A 22,402-nucleotide genomic window follows, 5' to 3' on the forward strand; every position below is an offset into this window, starting at 1 on the left:
CTGGTGTGTCCTTTAGCCTTTCAACACACACTTCATACACTATGGACTCGACATGATTATTTGCTCTTAAAGATCATTAAGAGAGTCGTGATTTCATTTTTTAATTACCTCCCTGCTGGGTTTTCCTCCACTGGCGTCTTTGGCTTTATGTTGAGTTAAACCTATTCTGGATCCAGCTGTCTTCGGGTAACTGGTGGTATAAAGTGGAAGTGAGTGGCAGGTTGTTATAGCAACTGAATCTGATATCAGCTTGTGATACCTGTGGGGATTGGTCCTGAGTTTGAAGCTTTGCTTAGGAAACGTTACTGTCATTTAAAGATCTTGCTTGCAGCTTTTATTCTGATAATGAATCTTTTCACAAATGTTCAGATTGTCTGAAGACATTACAGAATTATAATAGTTGTAAGCATATTCCATGATTCCCAGAGAACTGTATCATTGAGGGTTCTATTGTGATTCTGTTAAAGTTGTGAATAAGATGCTTTTTGCAGAGACCAGAATGCTCTGGTGGTCTCTTATGGAAGGCATGTGTGTGTGTGTGTGTGTGTGTGTGTGTGTGTGTGTGTGTGTGTGTGTGTGTGTGTGTGTGTGTGTGTACTCCTGAGGGCCTTTGGGTCTTTATACATTTGCCTTCAGTGATCCAGTTTCACATTCTGTTTCTTTCCTTCAGGCTCCTTACATTTTAGCAACAGCAATAGCCTTTTGTAACTAGCACAGAACGTTCTCTGCCACATCTCTGGGTTCTGGCTCTGTTCTACTATCTTCTTCCCCTTGTACCATTCTCTCCTGGCTGGCCTCTGTGTTATGCTCTGCAGAGGGTTCTCATCTTCCTCCTTCACATAGAATTTACTCCCTTTTTCCCTGGGACCAAAGATGAGCCATCTCTCTGGTATGCTGAGTTGGGATGTATCTTAACCATCAGATTATTTTCAGGGAGCACGGAGTTTGTTGGAGCCATTCCTTTCTCTCTGCTGCTCTGTGCTTACTCCTTATCCTCTCAGCACAGTACAGGGCGCTGGCCTATGGACTCACACTTGCCTGTTCTGTTGCCGTAGATCACAGGACTCCACTAAATGAAGCATTGACTTTAACAGTGACTCTGTCAGAGTTAGCCAGATGATATTTTGGTGACATTAAAAGGCATAGTACTCCTAGACTTGAAGAGGTTAACAATGACAGGCTCCACCATCAGACTGGCACACCCTTAGGTCTGGGTTTTCACCATGCAGGCTGTCAGGAGCTGTTTCATAATACAAATGTCTGGGTTTCAAAATGTCTACTTTAGTCTGTCTGTGGATGACTTCTAATTAAGAAAATGTTTCTAAAGCTTGGCGAGTGACTGCACAGCTGGTGGAGAAGCATCAATTCTGCAGTCATTTTTTTGTGCCTGACTGTGCACTCTTCTCCCCCAGGGAGGTCTTCTGAAGATCAAGGCCTGGGTCCTACCCCACCGTTTAAATTAGAGGCTTTCAAACTATTGAGTTACATTCCATTCTACTTGATCTTCTCCTAAGAGCAGGACTCGAAAGAACAGGGCAGTGAGCCGAGAAGCGAGATCACATTATGAGACATCACAGAGAAGGCTCAATCTTAATCGTTTGCATGGGGATTAGTCTCAGTCTTGGTTTTGAAAGAAGGAGGAATGGTACCAGTAGAAAGAAAGGCGAGATCATTTCCAGTGGTGGGATCGGTTCTTGGAAAGGCGCGGAAATGAGCAATTTCCTCAGCTGAGAGAAGCCTACACAGGTAGAATCACGAGGGAGCCCTTTGCCCAGACCACTGCAGGGATGTGGTGGGTGAAGGAACTAAGACTTTAATGTTGGGGATACTGGGGAGTTACTTTATTTCTAAGCAGGGAGTCATTTTCCAGATAACGTTTAATTTCTATATGATAGCTGATGGTTATAATGAGGCGCGATTGAAATAAATGTGGACAGGCAAAGATTTTCCTAAGGACTGTTGTGGTTTGAATGTGAAATATCTCCCATAGGCTCGTGTATTAGAATACTAGTCCCCAGCTGGTGGTGCAGTTTGAGATGATTACGGAAGTTTTAGGAGATGGAGCCTTGCTGAGCCAAGCATGTCACGGGTGCAAGTTGGAGCTTTTATAGTCTTGCCCCTCTTCCTGCCCTTTCTGCTTCTTCTGTGTGGATGTGTGATCAGTCTGCTTCCAGCCTGCCAGGCCAGTCTCACATGTGAAGGACTGTATCCCCTCTGGACCTATAAGCCAAAAATAAACTCTCACCTAACTTGCATTTTGTGAGGGTATTTCATCCCAGCCACAGAAAAGAGATGATTACAGCAACAACTTATGTGCTGAGTAGGAGGTCCCTCCTACAGTGCATGTCCAATTAGATGGAGCACCATCTACTCTGGAACCCAGGTACCCACTCTCTTTCCTGTCGCCATCTTAACTTCTCCTGTCCTTGCACTTCCTGTCATTCTCTGCTCAATATGTCTTGTTCCTCTAACTATGCAAATACCTAAAGTAAGTGCAAGATAATGGAACATTAAATACCAATGGTTTGGTACATTCTGATTTATTTCCTAGTTTCATTCCTTCCTTTGCTCTTTCTTTTTCTTTGTTTTTGAGACAGAGTCTCACGTAGTCCAGGCTAGTCTTGAAATCCCTATATAACTGAGACTGACCTTGATCTCTTGGTCCTCCTACCTCCAGGGATTATAGAGGTAGCAATCATGTCAAGCTCAGACTTCTTATCCTAGGATCATTTATATTGTTTGAAATATGTATTTAAGAGCAGATATACTAAGTATGTTTAAAAGTAGGGTGTTTTCACAACCTAAGTCAGAAGTTTATTTTTTAGTAAAAGGGGGTACCTGTAGGGCCCTGGCCCCCATTTTGGGTAACTGTTGTCTTGCTTGCTGACCCTGACCTTGATATCCTCCCTATGCTAATTCCCTTTGAGATTCCACCCTCCTGAATGCTTATGGGAAATTTCTTGTCTGTGTATCCTGCATATTGGGCATTAACAGCTTAGATGCAAGACTGTAAAACATCGGAAGTGAACTTCTGCCCTCTGGGGTTCTCCCTTTGTGCTATAAGCCTGTATTTAAGACCTCCTCCCTCCTTCAATAAACGGCATTCGGTATTCAAAAAAAAATTAGGGTGTTTTAAACACTGCTGTATATTGGAAACAATCCTAAGGAAAACAACGTTAGAATTTTAGATCTCATAAGAACATGATTTTTTTTTGACCAGTACTGCTTTAGATGATTATATTAGGGAGTATTATTTTAAAGCTAGAAGAAATAAATATTGAGATTAGGAAAAACTCCAAGGTCAGAAAGATATCTTTGAAGAGTGAACCATTTCCAAATTCCAATAAATTATACCACAGATAGTGAGAAATCTTGAAAATTTGATCACAAATAAGAAATATTGAAATAGGATAGATAGATTTTGGAGGAGTGGAGATCTTTGAGGATGGATTTTTAGCCTGTCTGTTTGGTAGTGGCCTCTACAAAATAAATGTAAATGACATAGACAGATGTTCTTTGTAGACTGTAGAAAGGAAGCAGTCATCGTAATGGGATGGGATGAGTTCCCTGAAAAAATACAACTTGCTTCACTTCATTTATGGAATGGGCTTGCAGTATTGATTGCTTTGGAAAATTCCATAAATAAATTTTGTCTAAGTTTCATCAATGCAACTGATAATTTTCATGATTTGCCTTTGGTCATGATATAAAAAAAGGGCAAACTTAGGCCAACCCCCAGGTGGATGCATCTCACCCCTTCCCACACCCCATAGATACTAATTCCAAGATGGAAGAGGTATCTATTTGAGCAAGGAGTTAGCATTTGGCCATGTACTGGTTGTTGCTCTAATCAATTAGTCAAACAGGAATGTTTAGAAATACATGATGATCAATATTGGATGTGAGTATGTGTACGTGGGAACCATGGTCCAATGTTAACTGTTATGAAGATTATATAGACTGTGGCACTTAGATTAAATTAGGTCACTGTTAGGTCTTATCCCTATTGTGCTCTAGAGTGTTTTGTCTGGTTCCGTGTTCCTTAGAAAGCTGCTGAAAAGCTGCCTGGCCATTTATCAGAGCTCTTGGCAGAGCTGGTTTCTAAGTCATGCAGAAGGTTGGATTTGATTACTTTGAAACCCCAAAAGTCAATTATCCTTCAGAATTACTTTGAGAAACTGTTTTATGAAACAACAATCATTTCAATTATCTATTACGGAGCTGAATCACCCATCTCATCCATCAAACTTGCATTCAAATAACTTGTTGCTACTGAAATAAAATCTATGCTCAAAGGATGAGAGCTGTCAACATTTAGAATGTTCAAAAGAAAAGCAGTAGATTCTGAAAACATATCTGAAAAAGGCATCTCTATTTTAAATCAAGTCCCAGAACCATGTGGTCTGACACAAATTGTAAGGCTACTAAAAAAAAAAATTTTTTTTGACAGCTTGAGTGCTTCTGGAACATAAACTTTGTAGATGACAATGTTATGCTACAGTGTCAAAAGTTTAGACAGACCCACATGCTATCATTCACATACATGTATATTTGCTGTTCTATGTGCATGCTAAATGTTATTTAAATAAAAAAGGCAATGATTCTACAGTTGATATTTCTCAGTCACATTTGATTTCTTGAATTTCATCTATCTTATTTGGTGGAACTGGAGATGATGTTTATAGATTGTTTCACCATGTATACTGCGATGTATTCTGATTTGGACATTTGAGACACTTCTTTTTTTCATATGGTAAACAATGCTACCACGTTTTTGTTAAGGTTTTGTTTGTTTGACAGACATTATGTGGCTCTACACTGTGGCATGTAGTTAGTTATTCCTGTGCTATGTGTTACTTCATTTCTACAAGATATCAAGTTGTATTCCAGCTTCATTAGGCTCCAGGTGCTCTCTATGATCCTATGTAACTTCTGTATCTTTCCAAGAAACTATGTTGCACTTGAAAAATTTTCGCCATCATTTGTGTTTGAATCTCCAGGAAAAGAAATGTTGGGGTGGGAGGAAAACTGAGGGGAGGAGGGCATGGAGATGGTGGCATGTTTCTTGGATGAATTTGAGCATGTTTTCACTTTCATTTTATCTCCTTTTGTTATTTGGGTTTTTACATGTGTAATCCACCTGTTTGAACTTTTGCTCCACCATTTTGTAGGACTGTATTTTTTCTAATTTATATCTTCTAATTATTACACTGCTATAGTTTCAGAGAATATCCAAAATAAAATAAAATCATTATTTCTACTTGTCTTTTTACTCTCTTCTTAGTGGTTTTAATTAACGGAATTTCTTAATTTTGTAATTCTCAGAATTTGTAGACTTTTTGGGGTTACAGTTATTTGTTAAACGCTTCCTTCCTTCTTTATGAAAAAAAAGAGATACTTCTTATATCATTTGCTAACAATTACAGTTTACATTATACATTTTCATCTTTAATTTACTGGGAATCAGTTTTATATCTGTTTTGAGGTAAAGATCTAATTTCATTTTTTTCCAAGATAAGCAATTATTCTAAGAATATTTCTTGGAAATGCAGTGTCTTAGTGACTTGCTCCTTCCTGTGATAATGAGACCCAACAAAAGTAGGTGGAGGAAGAAAGAGATTATTTTGATTTGTAGCTCCAGACAGTACAGTGCACCATGGAGCAGAAGATGGACAGCAGCCAGGGAAGGCATAGTGTCAGGAGCAGGAGGTTGACTGGTTACATTGCCGCTGCACTCAGGAAGTCAAGAGTAAACAGGAAGTGGAGCTGGGCTATAAATCCTCAAGGTCTGTCCCCAGTGACTGACTTCCTCCAGTAGAGCTTTATGTCCCAAAGGTTCCCCAACTTTCCCAAAGAATAGCACAGTTGAGGACCGAGTGTTCAAATGTGTGAACCTCTGAGGGCCATCTCATACTCAAACCAGAGCATTCATTGTTTTCATCTATTCTTCGTTCGTGCTGTTATGGGTTGAATCTCCATATGTATTTTGGTCCATTTCTTAGTCTCTCCTTTGTTTTCCTTGTTCATGTTGTTTGCTCCTCTCTCAGTATTATGCTGTAGCAGTGGCCAGTGCTTTCTGGGTCTTAGCAGATCCACTTGAGCCCTGCTGTTAGTCTCTTTCTTTAGGAGTCTACGTTATTTTTGTTCTTCATTCTTCTGAACACATTTAGAGCTAGCTTGTAATGTGAGCCTAAAATCAATGGCAATTTTGATTGAGATTATGTAAATATATAAATAATTCAGGGAATAATTGACATCTTCAAAATATTGAATTATCCACTGCATGAAGGTAGCCCTTCCATTGGATTTTTTAAATGGGTTTCTAATCTATCTTTAAATGTTCCTTTGACCTGATTCTGTCTCTGATTCTCTTTTTATTTTCTAAAGCCGTGGTAGACATGTTAAATCTAATTATTGTTTTTCTTATTAAAAGGTATGTTTGTGGATCTAGAGAGACAGTTCTGCGATTAGGAGCATCAGGGGCTATCCCAGAGGACCCCAGCTCCTGCAAAACTGCTCACAACCACCTGTAGTTCCTCCAGTTCTGGGGGACTCTGATGCCCTTTTTTGGCCTCTGTGGTCACTGAGCACATGTGGGGCATGGAATTGCATGGAGACAAAATACTCATACACATTTTTAAAACGTTATTTAAAGTATTTGTGTTCTCTTGCTTAGTTTTAATCCTTTCTCTGCTCTTTTATAGAAATCCATGCTGTTTTATTATTTATTTATGATTATTTCAGTTTCATAGACTTTGCTGGCCGTCTCTTTATTTCTCCCATGTCAGTAATTTTTAATGTAGATTTCATAGGTATTGATACTTTAAAAATATTCCTGGAGACCCAGGTTGAGAGCTGTTATCTGCTCACTCCCTCCCCACTCTGGAGGAATTTGTATTTGTTTCCTGGATACTAAGGAAAACTTACCAACTAAATACTTGACATAAGACTGGGTGAGCATGAAAAACATGAGGCACCAGCATAGTCAAATGCCTTGGAAAGCTTTTCTCCTCTTATATTGTGTCAATATTCAAGACAGATACTTTTCTTGTGGAGTTTCAGGCATGTAGCCTCTTTGAGGTCTAGCTTTTCTCTCCCTATTCCCGTTTTAAACTCTTGTTAGAGAACACACCAGAAATGCTTGGAAATAAATGCTTTCTGCTTTCTGATTGTTTTCTCTCTCCTCCTACCTGAACCCCCCCCCCCCCGGGGGAGGGCTTTCATTTCTCATGGTGACCCACCAGAGTGAGAAACTTGAAGTCTGTGACTCATTAGCTATGCAGGTTTAGCACGTATCTGTTGAACTGGAGACCAGTACCCTCCCCTCACAGATCTAAAGCGTCAATGTTTCTTCTAACTACAGGAATGCTAAGATTCCATCCCTTTAGCTTTTGTGTCTAGGGCTTGGCTCAAAATAGTTAGGCAGGTCTCTGAATTTGACCACAAACCTTGCCGTTTATATTTACGGTTTTATGGATTGTTATTTAGGAAAATTATTTCCACCATTTAGGTTTTCCTACTTTGATGAGTGCCTTCTGAGGATCCAGGTTCCCATCTAAGGGATCTACCCTAATTTGTACTGTGCTGATGGGAAATCGAATGAGGTCAGGACTGGTGTGCTAGAATGGAAATGGGAAAGGGTTCCTAAAGATAAACTTCTCCAGTTGGTGGTTGGGCTGGTTAGGTGAGAGGACCTCAGTGGAGAATTGTCTTCATTGGGTTGGCCCATGCGCATGTTCGTGGAGGATTTTCTTAGTAATGTTAATTGATGTAGAAATATATAGCCCACTGTGGGTGGCACCATTCCATGGTTTGGGTCCTGGACTATGTAAGAGTGGAGGCATGTAGCTGAGACTAAACCAACAAGTGAGCATGCCTGCACTCCTCAAGCTCCTGCTGCTGTGACTTTCTTGATAACGATTGGCTGTTACCTGAGATGGTAAGCTTGATAAATGTCCTAATCCTTTAAGTTGCTTTCCACCAGGGAAATAACAGCAGAAGCGAAGCTGGACCAGTCTTTTTACTGGGAACAACTCTGTGGATTTGTATCTTTTCCTAAATTTCTATCAAGTCTCAAATGGCTTATGTTCCCAAGCTAATGTTTTTCTCTTAAATTTGTTCAGTTTTGGATATCTTCCTTAAACAGCTGAGCCCCAGGCATAAGAGAATCTCTTGCCTATGATGAATTCCTCCCTAGGGGCTGTCCCAAGTCCAAACACTGGTTGTTGTGGAGGTTCAAAGGCTGTGTCTTTACCTCAAATTGTGCCAATTCTGAAGGACTGGCTTATCACCAGCTCCTCACCTCAACTGCTGTTCTACCAAAGCATAGTTTAGCTCTTCCTTTTGCTGGGCTTGCTTTCCTTGCTTCCTTACAGGCATGCTACAGAAAACTTGCAATGCTCTGTCTTAGAGTAGATTTGACCCAAGTGAAGAGGATCACAAGAATGCCCAGTGCATTCCTGATGGCTCATAAATTATTCTTTGGGAGGAAGAATTTATTTCAAGAAATTGTTTGGGATATTTGAGATGGCCATAAAGCTATTTCAGGAATTCCAAGTCACAGTTGGAACCATGAGTAGTGAGAATAAAAGTACCACACATTATGGCACTGGGAAAATGGATATTGCTTGGTGTTTAAAATACTATTTTAATACAGCTTTATTCTAATTAGCCCCAATAAAAATAGAGCCTTGTCATTCAGTAATTGACTCTCATCTCACACTCTGTGTGTGGTGATTTTGTTGTCTCTATATATTTGATTATTAACTGGAAACAGAGGCTGACGATCCTGATGCTATAAATTTAGCAGTTGACTTGCACAAAGTTAAGATGTTATTTTCTTGAGTAAAAGAGAAGCTAACATCATAGAAAGTGAATCTCTTTTTAAATTTTTGTGTGTATATTTGTGTTTGTGTATGCATGTGTTTGTGGTGTATATGTGTGTATGCACATGTGCATATATGTGTGTAGAGCCAGAGGATAATGCTGAGTGCCTTCCTCAATTGCTCTTCACCTTCAAACATGGTCTCGTACTTAATCAGGATCTCTCTGATGAAGCGAGACTAGCTGGTCAGCAAGAGTGAGGGGTTCCCCTGTCTCTCCTCCCCAGCACTGGGATTCCAGGCATACATTGCTATTCTTGTGTTTTATTGGGGTGCTAGGGATCCAAGCTCAGGTCTTTATGTTTGCATGGCAAGCATTTTCCAAGTCTTCCAAATTGTAATCTTTTAAACATGCACACAATCATCTTCTCTCTCTCTCTCTCTCTCTCTCTCTCTCTCTCTCTCTCTCTCTCTCTCTCTCAGATTTATTTATTATGTGTACAGTGTTCTGCCTGCATGTGTCCCTTCAGACCAGAAGAGGGCACCAGATCTCATGATAGATGGCTATGAGCCATCATGTGGTTGCTGGGAATTGAACTCAGGTCCTTTGGAAAAGCAACCAGTGCTCTTAACCTCTGAGCCATCTCTCTAGCCAATCATCTACTCTTACTTCTAACTTATTCTTCTTGGGTATCTCTGTCCTTTCAGAATTTTCGGTTTCTTATCCCTATATTGACTTTGCATCCAATCTATTCCTTCCTTCATTAATGAGTTATTTAAACCTTTATCAGATTTTCTGATGTTTGCATGAGAAAGGTGTCTTTCACCTTGGGTTTTCATTAGAAAGTGTCTGTCTTTAAATATCATTGTTTTCCGAGGGTGGAAAAGATGGTCCCAGAAGTTTCATGGGGCAATAGGAAGAGACAATTGTAGAAATCTGAGGTTCGCCAAACCCACTGTGCTCACTCTAAGCATGGGGGTCCAGTTTTGAAGGGTGAGGGTTTGCTAGGGCTCCTATAACCAAGTTTCACAAGCTGAGCGGCTCAAACATTAGAAACTTGCTCTACACTCGAGTCCAACATGCTATGACTGTGAGGGAGAATCGGCTCCAAGACCCTTTCCCAGCCACTGGCCATCTACTGGTCATCTCTAACCATCCTTGGTTGGCAGCCACACCGCCTCCATCTTGACGCTTGTCTTCATGTATGTAGCCTTCTCTTTAAGTGTGAGTCTGTGTCCATATTTCCACTTTCCATGGTGACACCAGTTCCTGTGCATCAGGTGTCCATTCTGATGGACATTGTAACTCAGTCCCCTCTCTAAAGACCCAGTCTTCAACTAAGATTAGATTCTGAGGTATTGAACAGTAGGACTTCTACATAAGAAACAGGGAGACACAATTCAGCCCATCCATATCACTGCTTGTTCGCCATCCCAGAGGGTAACTAACTTTTCTCTTCTTCATAATTCCTTAAGGAGAAAAGGCTATTGGTTCCTGAGAGGATTAGCTAAGAAATCTTTGTTTTAAGAGGAGGTTCGTTATCACAGCCTCCATCATTCCAAATGTTGCTTTATGGATGTGTTTATGATGAGTTCTCCATTGGAAATAACTACTGTCTAGCAGATGAGCTTACGTTTGATAGTGAGTCCATTGCTATAAATTAAACACATCTTTCTGCTGTTGTGTTCATTCACATGAATACAGAACAACAAGGAAATCCTGTAGCATTTGGTTTGCATGTTTATTTATGACATATTGAGTTGGTCTGAGGGGAGTAGAGTGCCTAAGTCAGACAGGCAGCTTAGGGCAGAGGAGTGATTCTGTAGGCAGCTAGACAATCACTCCCTGAGCAGAAGAAACTTCCGTTTGAATAATTGCCTTTGAACTCCCTGACATGTAGCAGAAGCCGGACAGCTCTCTACTGAAGGAATGGATGTGTCCAGGGGAATTAGAATATTTGAAAGCAACAAAAAGAGCATGTTTATCCAGAGATTATCAAGTACCTAGCTGTGGCTAGATGCTGTGGGAATGATGAATGTGTAATAATGCCAGGATTAGAACAGTGTGTGCTTAGAATCCTGCAACATAAAAAATTTCTCTTCACTATTCTCTGACTTGGCCATGATTGTGTATATATGAATATATAAACACATTATATACTTATATGAAAATTGAAACTAAAAAATGTTAAGATTTACCTGTTGGACAGGTCCCAATACCCCAGCCTGGGGCCCCCCTAAGCAGTTCAAGCTAAACAACTCTTTTGCTTATCCAGAGGGCCTGATCCAGTACCATGAGGGCTCCTCAGCTATTGGTCCACAGTTCATGTGTTTCCACTAGCTGGCTTTTTGTAGCCTAGTGCCTATGGTGAGACACTTTGAGCAGCCTTGGTGCAGGGGGAGGGGCTTGGACCGGCCTCAGCTGAATGTACCAGTCTCTGCTGACTCCCCATGGGAGACCTTGCCTTGGAGGAGGTGGGAATGGGGGGGGGGTTGTGGGGGAGGAAGGGTGGAGGGCAGGACGAGGGAGGACAGGGGAATCTGTAGTTGGTATGTAAAATGAATAGAGAATCTCTTAATTAAATAAAAGAAAAGAAAAAAAAAAGTTTTGCCTGTTGGCAAGGTGAATTGTCATCCTTTCGCTCTCAAAATATTATTTATGTTTTTAAACTTTTTCTTCAAAAATATTCACATATTTTGATCATATTCTTTCCCTTTCCCAACTCCTCCCAGATCCTCCCCACCTCTCTACCCAATTTCATGTTCTTTCTGCCCCCACTTGTCTCTCTCTCCCCCGAAACAAACAAAAAAACCTCAAAAAACAAAACCACAAAAATCAGAATAAACATCCAATAATTCAAAAATTAACAAAAATAAAGTGCACAAGAAAATAGAGTGCATTTTGTATTGCTCAACTGTCTCTGCCCTGGACTGCAGTTGATAGATGTAGTGACAGTCTATGGGCCCATTGGAGAAAACTGATTTTCCCTTTCCCAGTATGTATCAGTTGCAAATACCTTCCTGGTCCACATCCTAACTTTGTGTCCACTTCCCCTTCTTGGTGCTAGGATTTTGTACGGGTCTTGTGTGTGATGTCACAGCTCTATGTATTTATATGTTTATCAGTCCTGTCGTGTCTGGAAGAGCTGCATCCTTGGAATTATCCACCACTTCTGACTCTTATAATCTTTCTGCCATCCCTTCTTCCATATAGATCCATAAGCCTTGAGGGGCAGGCTTTGATGATGGCATCCCATTTAGGACTGACCGACCCAAAGTTTCTCTGCATATTGTCTGGTTGTGGGTCTCCATGCTAGTTCTTGTCTATGGCAGGAGACAGCTCTTCTGATGAGGGGTTGTTTCTCTCCCATATTCCTCCAAGTTCTGTTCTGAATCTTTGCATCCTAGTACCTCTCAAACATGGCCTCCCCCTTGTTTGTTGAAGCCTACATCCTTAAGACATAATTAAAACAACTAGGAGGCAAGTATAGCAGATGCAAGTTCTACGGTATGTCATCTGGTGTGTATGTGTGTGTATGTGTGCTGTCAGGGCCATGCAAGTGTGGGATTGCATAACAGGATGAGGCATTCACAGAAAGGTGTTAAATTCCCTGGTTCACATTCATTTGACTCTATTTTTATACACATGACCTTGAGCTGGGAGCTTAACTGTTCACACTCCAAACTAGGGATAATGAAAGTCCCTGCCTCATTGTTGTAAGGGACATGTAAGATATGTAAAGTGATTCAATGTGTGGCCAAATATGTTTTGTGAGCTTTGCACAGGCAGCAACTTATGCCAGTTTCATTCATTCATGAGTCTACACATCTAAGACAGTGCTGGGCATAAAATAGATACTCAATAAATGCATTGTTGGATGAATGAATATGTGAATGAACATAGAAAGTTCTAAATAGAAAATATAGAATGAATAAGAACATAGGCTTAGCCACTTTAGTAGGCACAGTAGTCAGAGCGTGCACAGCTTTGTGAGGGTGTTACTCAGCTTGGGATCACCGAAGAAATGCCTGTATTTCCTTTTTTGTTTCCTCCTCTCCCTCCTCCCCCTATTCCTTCTCCTCCTTGTGCTGAGGACTGAATCTGTGGCCCTACCCATGCTTGGCATGTATTTATTCTACCACTGAGCTATGCTTCAGTCTCCCAGGAGGCTTTTAAAAGGACGTACTGTGGCCAGAAGTTCAGCATCCCAGTCTTACTGTTTTGGAAGGAATCACCACAGAATAACAAAGTCCAGACTCCAAAGGTGTATGGTTTTGAAGATTCAATTCCGAAGTGATTTTCTGATTGGCTGAACACACCTTAGGGGACTATGCTCAACCTTTGTTTCAATAGTAATTACATCCTTGAGGATGTTGACGCACATTTAAAATTGTCAAAAACGACTTTGAATTTATATGCAATGTAGAATAAGACTTTGGCTCAGTAATTACACAGCTCGTTCCCCTACTTAAATCACGGGTGGGATATTTATATTTATGTGGGGCTTGGGACTGGTTCTCACTGTGTGGACTATTGGCATTTCAGGCTGTTTGTTTAGGTTAACTGAGGAGCAGTATGGGTTGCCTTGGATAAAAATGACTAAGGTCTCCATGACATAAAGAAAAGCACACACACACACACACACACACACACACACACACACACACAAACTGTATAGCGTGTCTGCTTTGTGTGTCCTCACACGCTAGTCAAGTAGTCTATTCCTGAGTTGCATTGCCAGCCCTACCGCCCCATGTCTCTTGAAGCACTTGGGGAATATAACCAAGGAACAGAGTTACTTTTTAGATATCTAGCTCCCTTCTAGAATGTTGAGGTGAATGCATCAGTTTCTCCTGTAAGTCTTTAGGTATCCTGGCCAAACTACACTTTGCATTTTCTGGCACTTTCCCACTCAGTACATACGAGTTCAATCTCATCCTCATGTGTTAGACCCCTCAGAGAGTGGTGGGTCAGGTGTGCATGGCTTGAATCTGGGAGTCATATAAAGTTGAAATGAGAGTAGATTGAAATTTAGAAATGGATCCCAAGAGGGTAACATAGTGAATAATCAGTCCTGCATGTCTTTCCATTTTGTTTATGAAAAGTATTTATGCTACATGTTTCTTTGGGTGAGTACAGTACAAAAAATTAATACTCTGGCCAGAGGTGATAGCACATGCCTTTAGTCCCAGCAATTGAGAGGCAGGGGCAGGAGAATCTCTGTGAGTTTGAGACCAGTTTGTACTGGTCTACATAGTATGTTCAGGCCAGTTAGCTAGCTAGGGGTACATGATGAGACCTTGTCTAAAAACATTAATACCCTCATAATATGTCCTTTGTAAATAGGACCATGGGATGATATTTCAGTAGTCATACCAAGAAGATGAGCTGATTCATTGTCTCCAAGGTTAGATTTTTTTCCCCTCTTGATTATTTAGATTTTGGTTCTCCCCTTCCTTCCTCGCCTTCCTCTCTCCCCACTTCCTCCTACTCTTCCCTTCTTTCTCTGTTTTCTTTTCTTATGAGATGGCTTGGTCCAGACCTTGGATAACCTGGTGATCCTCCTGATTCTGCCTCCCCGCTGCTAGTATTATAAGCATGCGCTCTCAGGCCTGGATTGCTCCCTAGAGTTCTCAGGGATGAGTTCTACCTCATTTACATTGTGTGTGTGTGTGTGTGTGTGTGTGTGTGTGTGTGTGTTGTGTCTGGAAAAGTTTCCCTATGTATGCAGTCCATGTTGGCCTTGAACATACTGCCTTCCTGGCTCTGCTTTGGCCTTCTGAGTGCTGGGATTGAAATCCTGGCACGTGCCCCCATGGCCAGCTGCATTTATTTTTAAAGAGCTGCTTTGAAGGACTTCGGACCCTCTCAGCAAAGAGTGTCTCTGAGGTAAAGCCTGGGTCGTTATTCAAATCATCCTAATTGGATTTCTCAAGCCCTGATCTAATCAGCAAGCTGTTTTGCTTAGCTTTTTGGTCAAGTTCATTCATTAATTCAGAAAGCATTTATTGAATATTTGCAGAGTCTACCCCTGGGCAAGACGTAACAGGATTAGTGGATGAATGGAGCCCTGTCCTTTAGGAGTTTATAGTCTTACTGAGTGGAGGAAAGAGAATAATAGAATGCTATTTAAGATGTAAGATGGCTTTTGTACTTGAAATGTGTTAGTGGTCTTTCATGTCAGGTAATTGACATTAACTGTGACTTTATGCTCTGGGAACCACGTTATGAAGTTTTTTTCTTTTCATATTTATTTCACAGTTAATATCACAGTTCTTTTCAGACATGCTCTTGTGAGAATATTCACTCCCCACAAAGTGATGTTGTGAAGTTAATAGAATTCTTGGCATTTCATGTTTTGCAGTCTGTGCATTTGGGAAGATTCTGAGCAGGAAGAAAGAACGAAATGTTGACTCCCATTTATTGTTTTATTGGAGAAAATTGTCACATAAAGCAATTGCCCTCACCTCTTCTATCCTCACACCAGGTTCTGCTAGAATTTCATGTCATCTTCCACTACCATGATGGATGTAAATAGAAAACTAACACTGATTTTCGTTGAGGTCTCAGATATAATGAGAATCCTGTACTCTTTGAAGGAAAATGTCTGTACATGTATGAACTGCTAGAAAAGAAATGACTGTCTGCCACTTAGAAGAGTAGAAAGCTGAAATCAGAAGCACCTTCCCAGGCCCCAATATTTCCTAATTATGCTTTTTCTATTCTGTGTTTCATATATCTACTTCCCTAAGATGCGCTTTTGGTCATGGACTGGTAGGTATGCTCAATGTCCCCTACTCATTTTCATATACCACTTTCTTCTGTTAATGTCACAAATTCACTTTACATTTGGTCCATAATGAGGAATAAATGAGAAGTAATAAAAGGACTTCATTGCTTCTGTGCATAGGCTAGAAAAGGGTATGGTTTAACTGGAGTCCCAGTGAAATACCATGTTGATCTTTCAAGGCCCAATGATGTTCTATGTTGTATGGATGCCTTACCTCCTGTGTCAGTAGTTTGGGTAGCTTGCTGATGGGTCAGGGGCTTGGTTCTGAGTCCTTGAGGGTGATGACAGTTTGCCTGTCACAGTCTACAGGTGCTCAGGAGCTGAACTCATTTGCTCAGGTTTCTGCCAGGACCTGACAGTGGAATTGTATTCCTTTCCCCATCTTCCCCTTCTTCTCCTTAACTCCTTGATCTCCTTTGCTCCTTCCATCCCTTCTCTCTTCTATTTTCTGATTATAACTCTCTGAGATAGTTTGCGAAACTCTGAAAGAGCTGTTTTTCTCTCATTCATCTAAAATTTAAGAGTTCTTCAGCCATACCAAGGCTTTGTGCTTGGGTGGTATTAGGGGCGTGTGTGTGTGTGTGTGTGTGTGTGTGTGTGTGTTTGTGTGTAAAGCCTAAACCCAAGGTTGTTTTTCCTTTTCTTCCCTCTCTCCTTCCCTCCCTTCCTCTCTTCCTTCTCTCTCTCCCTTCTCTTTCTTGCTCCAGACCCCCCAAAAAATTCAACCAGGGCCTTTCACATGGAGTTATGGAATTATATCTTAAGTCTTGCTAAGTAGCCCAGGCTATCCTCAAACTTGCTATGCAGCCCAGGCAGACTTTGAAATTATAACCCTCCTGTCCCAGCTTCTAGCTGTGGTAGTTTTTAAACATGTAACTTTAGGTTGTGGCGATTCTGGAAGACCCAAAGGCAGAGCCTGTAGTTTCTGAAGCCACAAAAATACCTTTTTATTAACAGTGAAACTGGTTTAGCATTGGTGGGGAGGCCTATGAATCTAGAGAAAAAAAAAAGAAGGAAACCCTAAGAATCATGCCAGAGAAGGCCCCTCAATGTGGGAGGAAAACCTTTGTGAGGGAAGGATTGCCCTAGAAGATTCTCTATCCCTCTGTCATCCATTCTCAGCCCTTTGTTTCTTCTGTTACCTTAGACTATCTTAGCACCTTCAAATGTCTACTTACCTTTTACTTTCCAAGTCAGGGTCTTGCTATGTATCCCAGGATAGCCTTGAACTTTCTCTCTTCAGAACCTCCTGCCCCTGTGTCCTTAGCTATGCTGGATTCCAGGCCCATGTCACTGTTACCTAGCCACTGTTTCTTTCATAAGAATATGGCTGGAGCTGTGGAACACACTTTGGTGTGAGGAGTCAAAACTGCTGTTGTTAATTAGCTGTCTTCCTTTAAGGTTTCCACCCTTATGATGTGTCTAGGGGATTATATACATCAAATGTGTTGCCTGCATACTGATGGAGCATTGGAAAATTGTCAGCAAGCTTGTTGTGATAATTTCCAGCTACTGAAGACCTGTTTCTGGAACTTCCTGGTTAGGACTCCAAGAGACCTTAGAAGAAACTCAGAGAGCCAGACACCTGCTAAGCTCTCTGACATACACAGAGACCAGTGGTGGCACATGTCCACCCTTGGGTGTGGAGAACTACTGTTCTTGCCTAACCTCACCAATTCCATGCCTGAGTGGAGTCTGGATAGGTCAGTGAACATGCAGAGAGGCCACCTGCCATTTAGGGTGTAACACATCTCCCCCCTTCTGCTCCTGGTCCTTCATCTTTCTGGTGTAAGCACCTTTCCCCCCAGAGACTCTCATGGAGTGGGGGGGGGGGGGGGGGGGGGGGGGAGGGAGGAAGGCACTCACAGCAGCTCTTCCCCTCCTTGCTTCCCTCTGTTTCTCTTGCTGTGGGTCCTCTTGCTTGTGTTGAGGGGTGCAGTCTTTTCACGTTGAGAACTTTCAGCTCAAAGGACAGTGGTCCTCCATGTGGAGGATGCTCTCAGGAGAAGGGAGGAAGAGCAGCCTTCCATTGGTAACCAGCCTGAACAGTGCTGTTCTGGGAAGTTGGGTTGCAGGAGAGGGCTTTGCTTACATGTCGTCTCTGGAAACTTGAATTACTTTCCAAGTATCGCAAGTATCCGCACCATGTCCATTTCTGTAAGTGGAGAGGCTCCACTCTTGCCCTCTACCCTGAAAAGAAGTTGAGCTTTCAGATTCTGTCCCTCTCTATCCTAGCAGAGGTGTATCTCAGCACAGTTGTAAGGGATATCAGATGTTAGAGATTCACTCAGGTCACTTGGGTACAGTTTTTACCTCACACGGAGCTATGAGCTCTGTACAAGATTCTCATGTTTGTGTGTTCATATATATATATATATATGTATATATATATATATGTATATGTATATGTATATGTGTATGTATATATGTATGTATGTATGCATTTATTTATATATTTATATTTTTTGCTGCAGGAAAGCCATCTCCCGGACAGGCCTCCAGCACCTGGCTCCTGCACATCCTCTTGGCCTTCCTGTGGCGAACGGTCCCGCAAAGGAGCCCAGAGCAACTCTGGACTGGAGCGTAGGTGTCTGCTGTTTATTTGTTTGTTTGTTTTATCTTAAGTTCATTTCAGTTGCATGCTGTGTTTTTCTCAACTCACCCCCAGGATTCTGTAAGTCAGAACACATCTTCAGGGTCGCATTCATGAGCTCACTGGCTGGGGGCTAAAAGCCATTGTCCGTCCCCACCTGAAGCCATGTGCAGGGCTGCTCTTCAGTTCTTCCGTGCTGTCTCATCCATGTCCTTGTCTGCCTAGAGGAGAAAGACATGGGAGAAAGGAGGGGAGTATTTATTTTTTTTTAACCAACTAAAACATAAAAATCATATGTATTTATGGTGTGCCATGTGGTGTTTTGACACATGGACACAATGTGTAATGTTTAAATCAGCACAAAGTATACCTACTCAGACATTTATCAGTTATTTGTGCTACAAACATTCTAAATCCCCCTTCTGCAAGAAAAGTGCACTACACTCCCACTGTTTAGGGTCATTGTACTGTGAAATGGTATCTGGGACTTACTTTCCATTGAAGAACCTTTCCCTTGATTATCTCACCATTCCCTCTCCCAGCCTCTGGTAAGCACAATTTTGCTCTTAGTGTAGAATACACTTTGTGATAATTTATATGTAAGTGAGATGGCTCAGTACTTGGCGGCATGGTGCTCAACTTTCTGCACCTCGCTTATTTCACTAAACCCCAAAGCCTCCATTTCCATCCATGTTGCCAATGACAGGCTCTCCTTTTTCTGTACAGATAAATAATATTCCACTGGGCATAGGCACCACATTTTTTTTTTCTGACAGATAATATGACATTTTATTGCATTTAAAAATAACACCCTTAGCAAAGGTCACGGGCTATAAAAAGTAAGCTCCGATTTTCACGTTGCCCTAAATGGGTTTTTAATTTCTACTAAGACTTAAAGGCATGCCTGTTTTCGATGCCTGTGTATGTAAGGGCAAATCTTATTTCCACACTCTTTCAACTCGGCAGAATTGAAATTCTTTAGAGGGACTTACTGTCAGGGGATATGATAGATGCTTCTCCCATAAGCCAACGGCACAGTCTCTCACAAATAGAAAAAGCGCTGCCCAGTAGCAAGTGTGACTTGGCCTCAGCTTCCCCTGGGGGAAGAATGTGTTGCTTTTAAAGCTAAAATTATTGGAACAATAGTTAAATATTATTGGTACAAAAATAATGTTAGAATATTTTCTCTTGCCCCCAAGTCATCTGAATGTTTGCTGGACCAGGGAAAGAAGCTACTGCAACATCTTCCTGCCTCAGTTTCTACTTCTAAATAACATTGTAACATATGTAGTCACACGAGACTTGTAAGCATATAAAGTGAAAGGGCCTCAAACTCTCTTTAGAGCACTGGGTATTGAACCCAGGATCTCCCGTGAGCTAGGTAAGCACTCCACCATTGAACTATATCCCATGCCCTTACTTTTATTCATTTGGAGAGAAAGGTGTCTCCCAGTAGCCCAGGCTAGCTTAGAACACACTCTGTACCCCAAGCAGAACTTGAACTCCTGAGCCTCCTAATCTAACCTCCCAAAGAGCTGGATTCTAGACATGTGCCACTCAGCCTAGCTTCCCAATTGTTTATGAATCAGCGTTTCCAAAAAGTGTAACAAACCTGAGCAAAAATAATAGTCTGTGTTTTACTTCTGATGTGAATTCCTTCTTTAAGTTTTTGATTTCTTATATGAAAAGAACATTCATATCCTCCCACTGACCTTGTGTTTGTTCTCAGTTAGGTTGTTTGGCATTTTCTTTGCCTCCAGTAACTCTTTTCACCATTTACCTGTAAATACAAGCATGCAGACATACCGCATTTTTTTCTGGGAGGAGGGGGTGCTTGTGCACATGAGTGTGAAGGCCAGAGGTCTACTTTGGATGTCATTTCTCAGGTACTATCTACTTTGATTTTTTTTTTTGAAACTAGATTCTCACTGACCTGCGACTTGCCAAATAGGCTAGGCTTGTTGCCCACCTTGGGAGCCCCAGTAATCCACCTGTCTCTCCCTCCCAAGCTCTGGGATTGATGGACACTCAGGGCTGCTTCCGTTTCCTGACTGTTGTGAATAGTGTTTCAATGAACATGGCAGATGTGTCTCCTACTTGTGCAAATCAAAGGATTTTCATTTCCTTTGGATACAGACCTGGGGGTGAGAATGCTAGGTCAGACAGGGGTTCCATTTTTGACGTTTTTGAGGAGCAGCCTTTGTGTTCTTGTGGCTATGCCCGCTATGGTTTCCATCGCCAACATGAAGTGTTCTCTTTCTCAATATCCTCTCCAGTACACGTTAACTTCTGTGCCGCTCTTAGGAAAGGAGGGACTGTTTCTTGAGTTGTATTTCCCTGATGATTAGTGAGGCTTACTTTTTAACAATGTATCTGCTGGTCACTTACATGTCTTCTTTTGAGACAAGTTGATTTAGACTTACCGCCCATTTTTATGGGGTATTTGTTGGTTATAGAATTTTTCAAGTTTTGGTGTCTATCTATCTGTCTGTCTGTCTGTCTGTCTATCTATCTATCTATCCATACATCCATCCATCCATCCATACATCCATCCATCCATCCATCCATACATACATACATATGAATATTCTGGGTATTTGCCCATATCAGGAATGCAGTCTTAAATACTTTCTCCTACTCTGTATTTGTCCTTTATCTCTGTTGTCTGCTATCTTTGCTGTGTAGAAATGTTTCAGTTTTTTGTTTTCCCGTTTTTTTTTTTTTTTTGTTTCTTGTTTGGGGCCCTCTTTAGAAAATCCATCCAATCGAAGTATTCTGAGTCATGTCTCCTGCATTTTCTTCTAACATCTTCCGGTGTCAGGTCTTATATTTAAGTACTGGTCTGTTTAAGTTGGTGAGAGATAGCTGTCCAGCATCATCCTCTGCTTGTGGACATCCATTTTTATCAGTGTCATTACTGAAAAGGCTGTCATTTTTCCAGCACATGTTCCCATACCTTTGCTTAAACCCAGGTGCCTATTGGTGTGTTTTTAAAGTGTGTCGGTCACAGTTGACTCTCCCATGTATTAGGGCATTGTTTTCTACCCCAGAAGGTTTTTCATTCCTTAGGCTTAAGGGGGTGATGGAGATGTGGTTTATAAAGCTAAAATCCATGGATAGCAAAAAATCAACAGTGAGGACATAGTACAGTGATTTCTGGGCCAGGAAAGTTCACAGGGATGAGGGTGGGAAGTATCACTGGGGTATAAGAAAGGACCCTCTAGTCAAGGCTGATGTTAGGAATAGTTATCAACAAATGCGTTTGGTAAGTTTCCTGCCTAAGCCAGCATTAGGCTACAGGCATTATTTTCTGATTGCCCTGGAGAGGTATACCTTATAGTTAGTATTCATCCATATAGCATTTCTGGCTAGTGGTGGGAGGCTCTGACACACAATAGGGGCTGAACAAATAGGACCTCAGGCTGTGTGTGTGTGTGTGTGTGTGTGTGTGTGTGTGTGTGTATGTGTGTGTGTGTTGTCTTTGGTTCCTCTTTGTTCCCTCCCTGGCATTTGTGGGCACTCTGTGATGGCCATCTGCTGAAAGTCCAGTAGGAAGCTAAGGCAGGAGGACTCTCCCCTCTGGGAGACTCAGATGTGGCTCTGGAACAGTCAATCTCTCCTGTCTGTCATTGGTGTCGGCAGATAGAAGTGGCCAGCAGTGACCAATCACACGGTACCAGTACCCGGAACCAATCGCACAGAATGTTCAAGAAGGAGGAGAGGGCTAGGCATAGTTCAGTGTCCTCTGACTTTTTCTGTAATAGTTTAAATGACTCACACTGGTTTTAAAATGTTGGCCTTGCCAAATACAGTGTGTGTTAACTGGTCCTTCTGCTCAAGAGACCAAATGAGGAATTGGGCATTTCCTTGTTTTGCGTAAAACACAGGAAGAGTCTCCAGGCTTGAGCATCACTCTGCAAGAACCCTGACTTTTGGTTCCCTGCAGAAAAGCAGTCTGATGACATATGTGCTACCACTAGCCACTGGTCTGCATGTACTAATGATAAGACTTACTGACTTGGTAGTATTGTTTATTGAAGACTGATGAGGCTTAGAGCTTCTTAAGAGTCCCCCAGATAAGCATGAGAATAGCAAAAACTTTTTAAAAAGATGAGATGGGGGATGTGTAGTAGAAAGTCAGGGTATAGACCAATGGTAGGACACTTGACAGGCATTTAGAAGCCCCTGGGTTGGGT

At 41.6% G+C, this 22,402-nt stretch overlaps 1 protein-coding gene across 9 annotated transcripts in view; it reads left to right on the forward strand.

Annotated features, from left to right (window-relative positions):
* Dgki (diacylglycerol kinase iota) overlaps positions 1–22,402 on the forward strand; it is a 452,799-nt gene that overhangs the window by 129,362 nt on the left and 301,035 nt on the right. For all 9 annotated transcript variants that reach the window (XM_036180454.1, XM_036180458.1, XM_036180455.1 and 6 more), the window contains exon 2: positions 18,088–18,196. In XM_036180454.1, coding sequence (XP_036036347.1) covers positions 18,088–18,196 — 109 coding nt within the window. The remainder of the gene's footprint in view (positions 1–18,087; positions 18,197–22,402) is intronic.

This window comes from Onychomys torridus, chromosome 3 (assembly GCF_903995425.1).
Source record: "Onychomys torridus chromosome 3, mOncTor1.1, whole genome shotgun sequence".
Classification (NCBI taxonomy): Eukaryota; Metazoa; Chordata; class Mammalia; order Rodentia; family Cricetidae; genus Onychomys; species Onychomys torridus.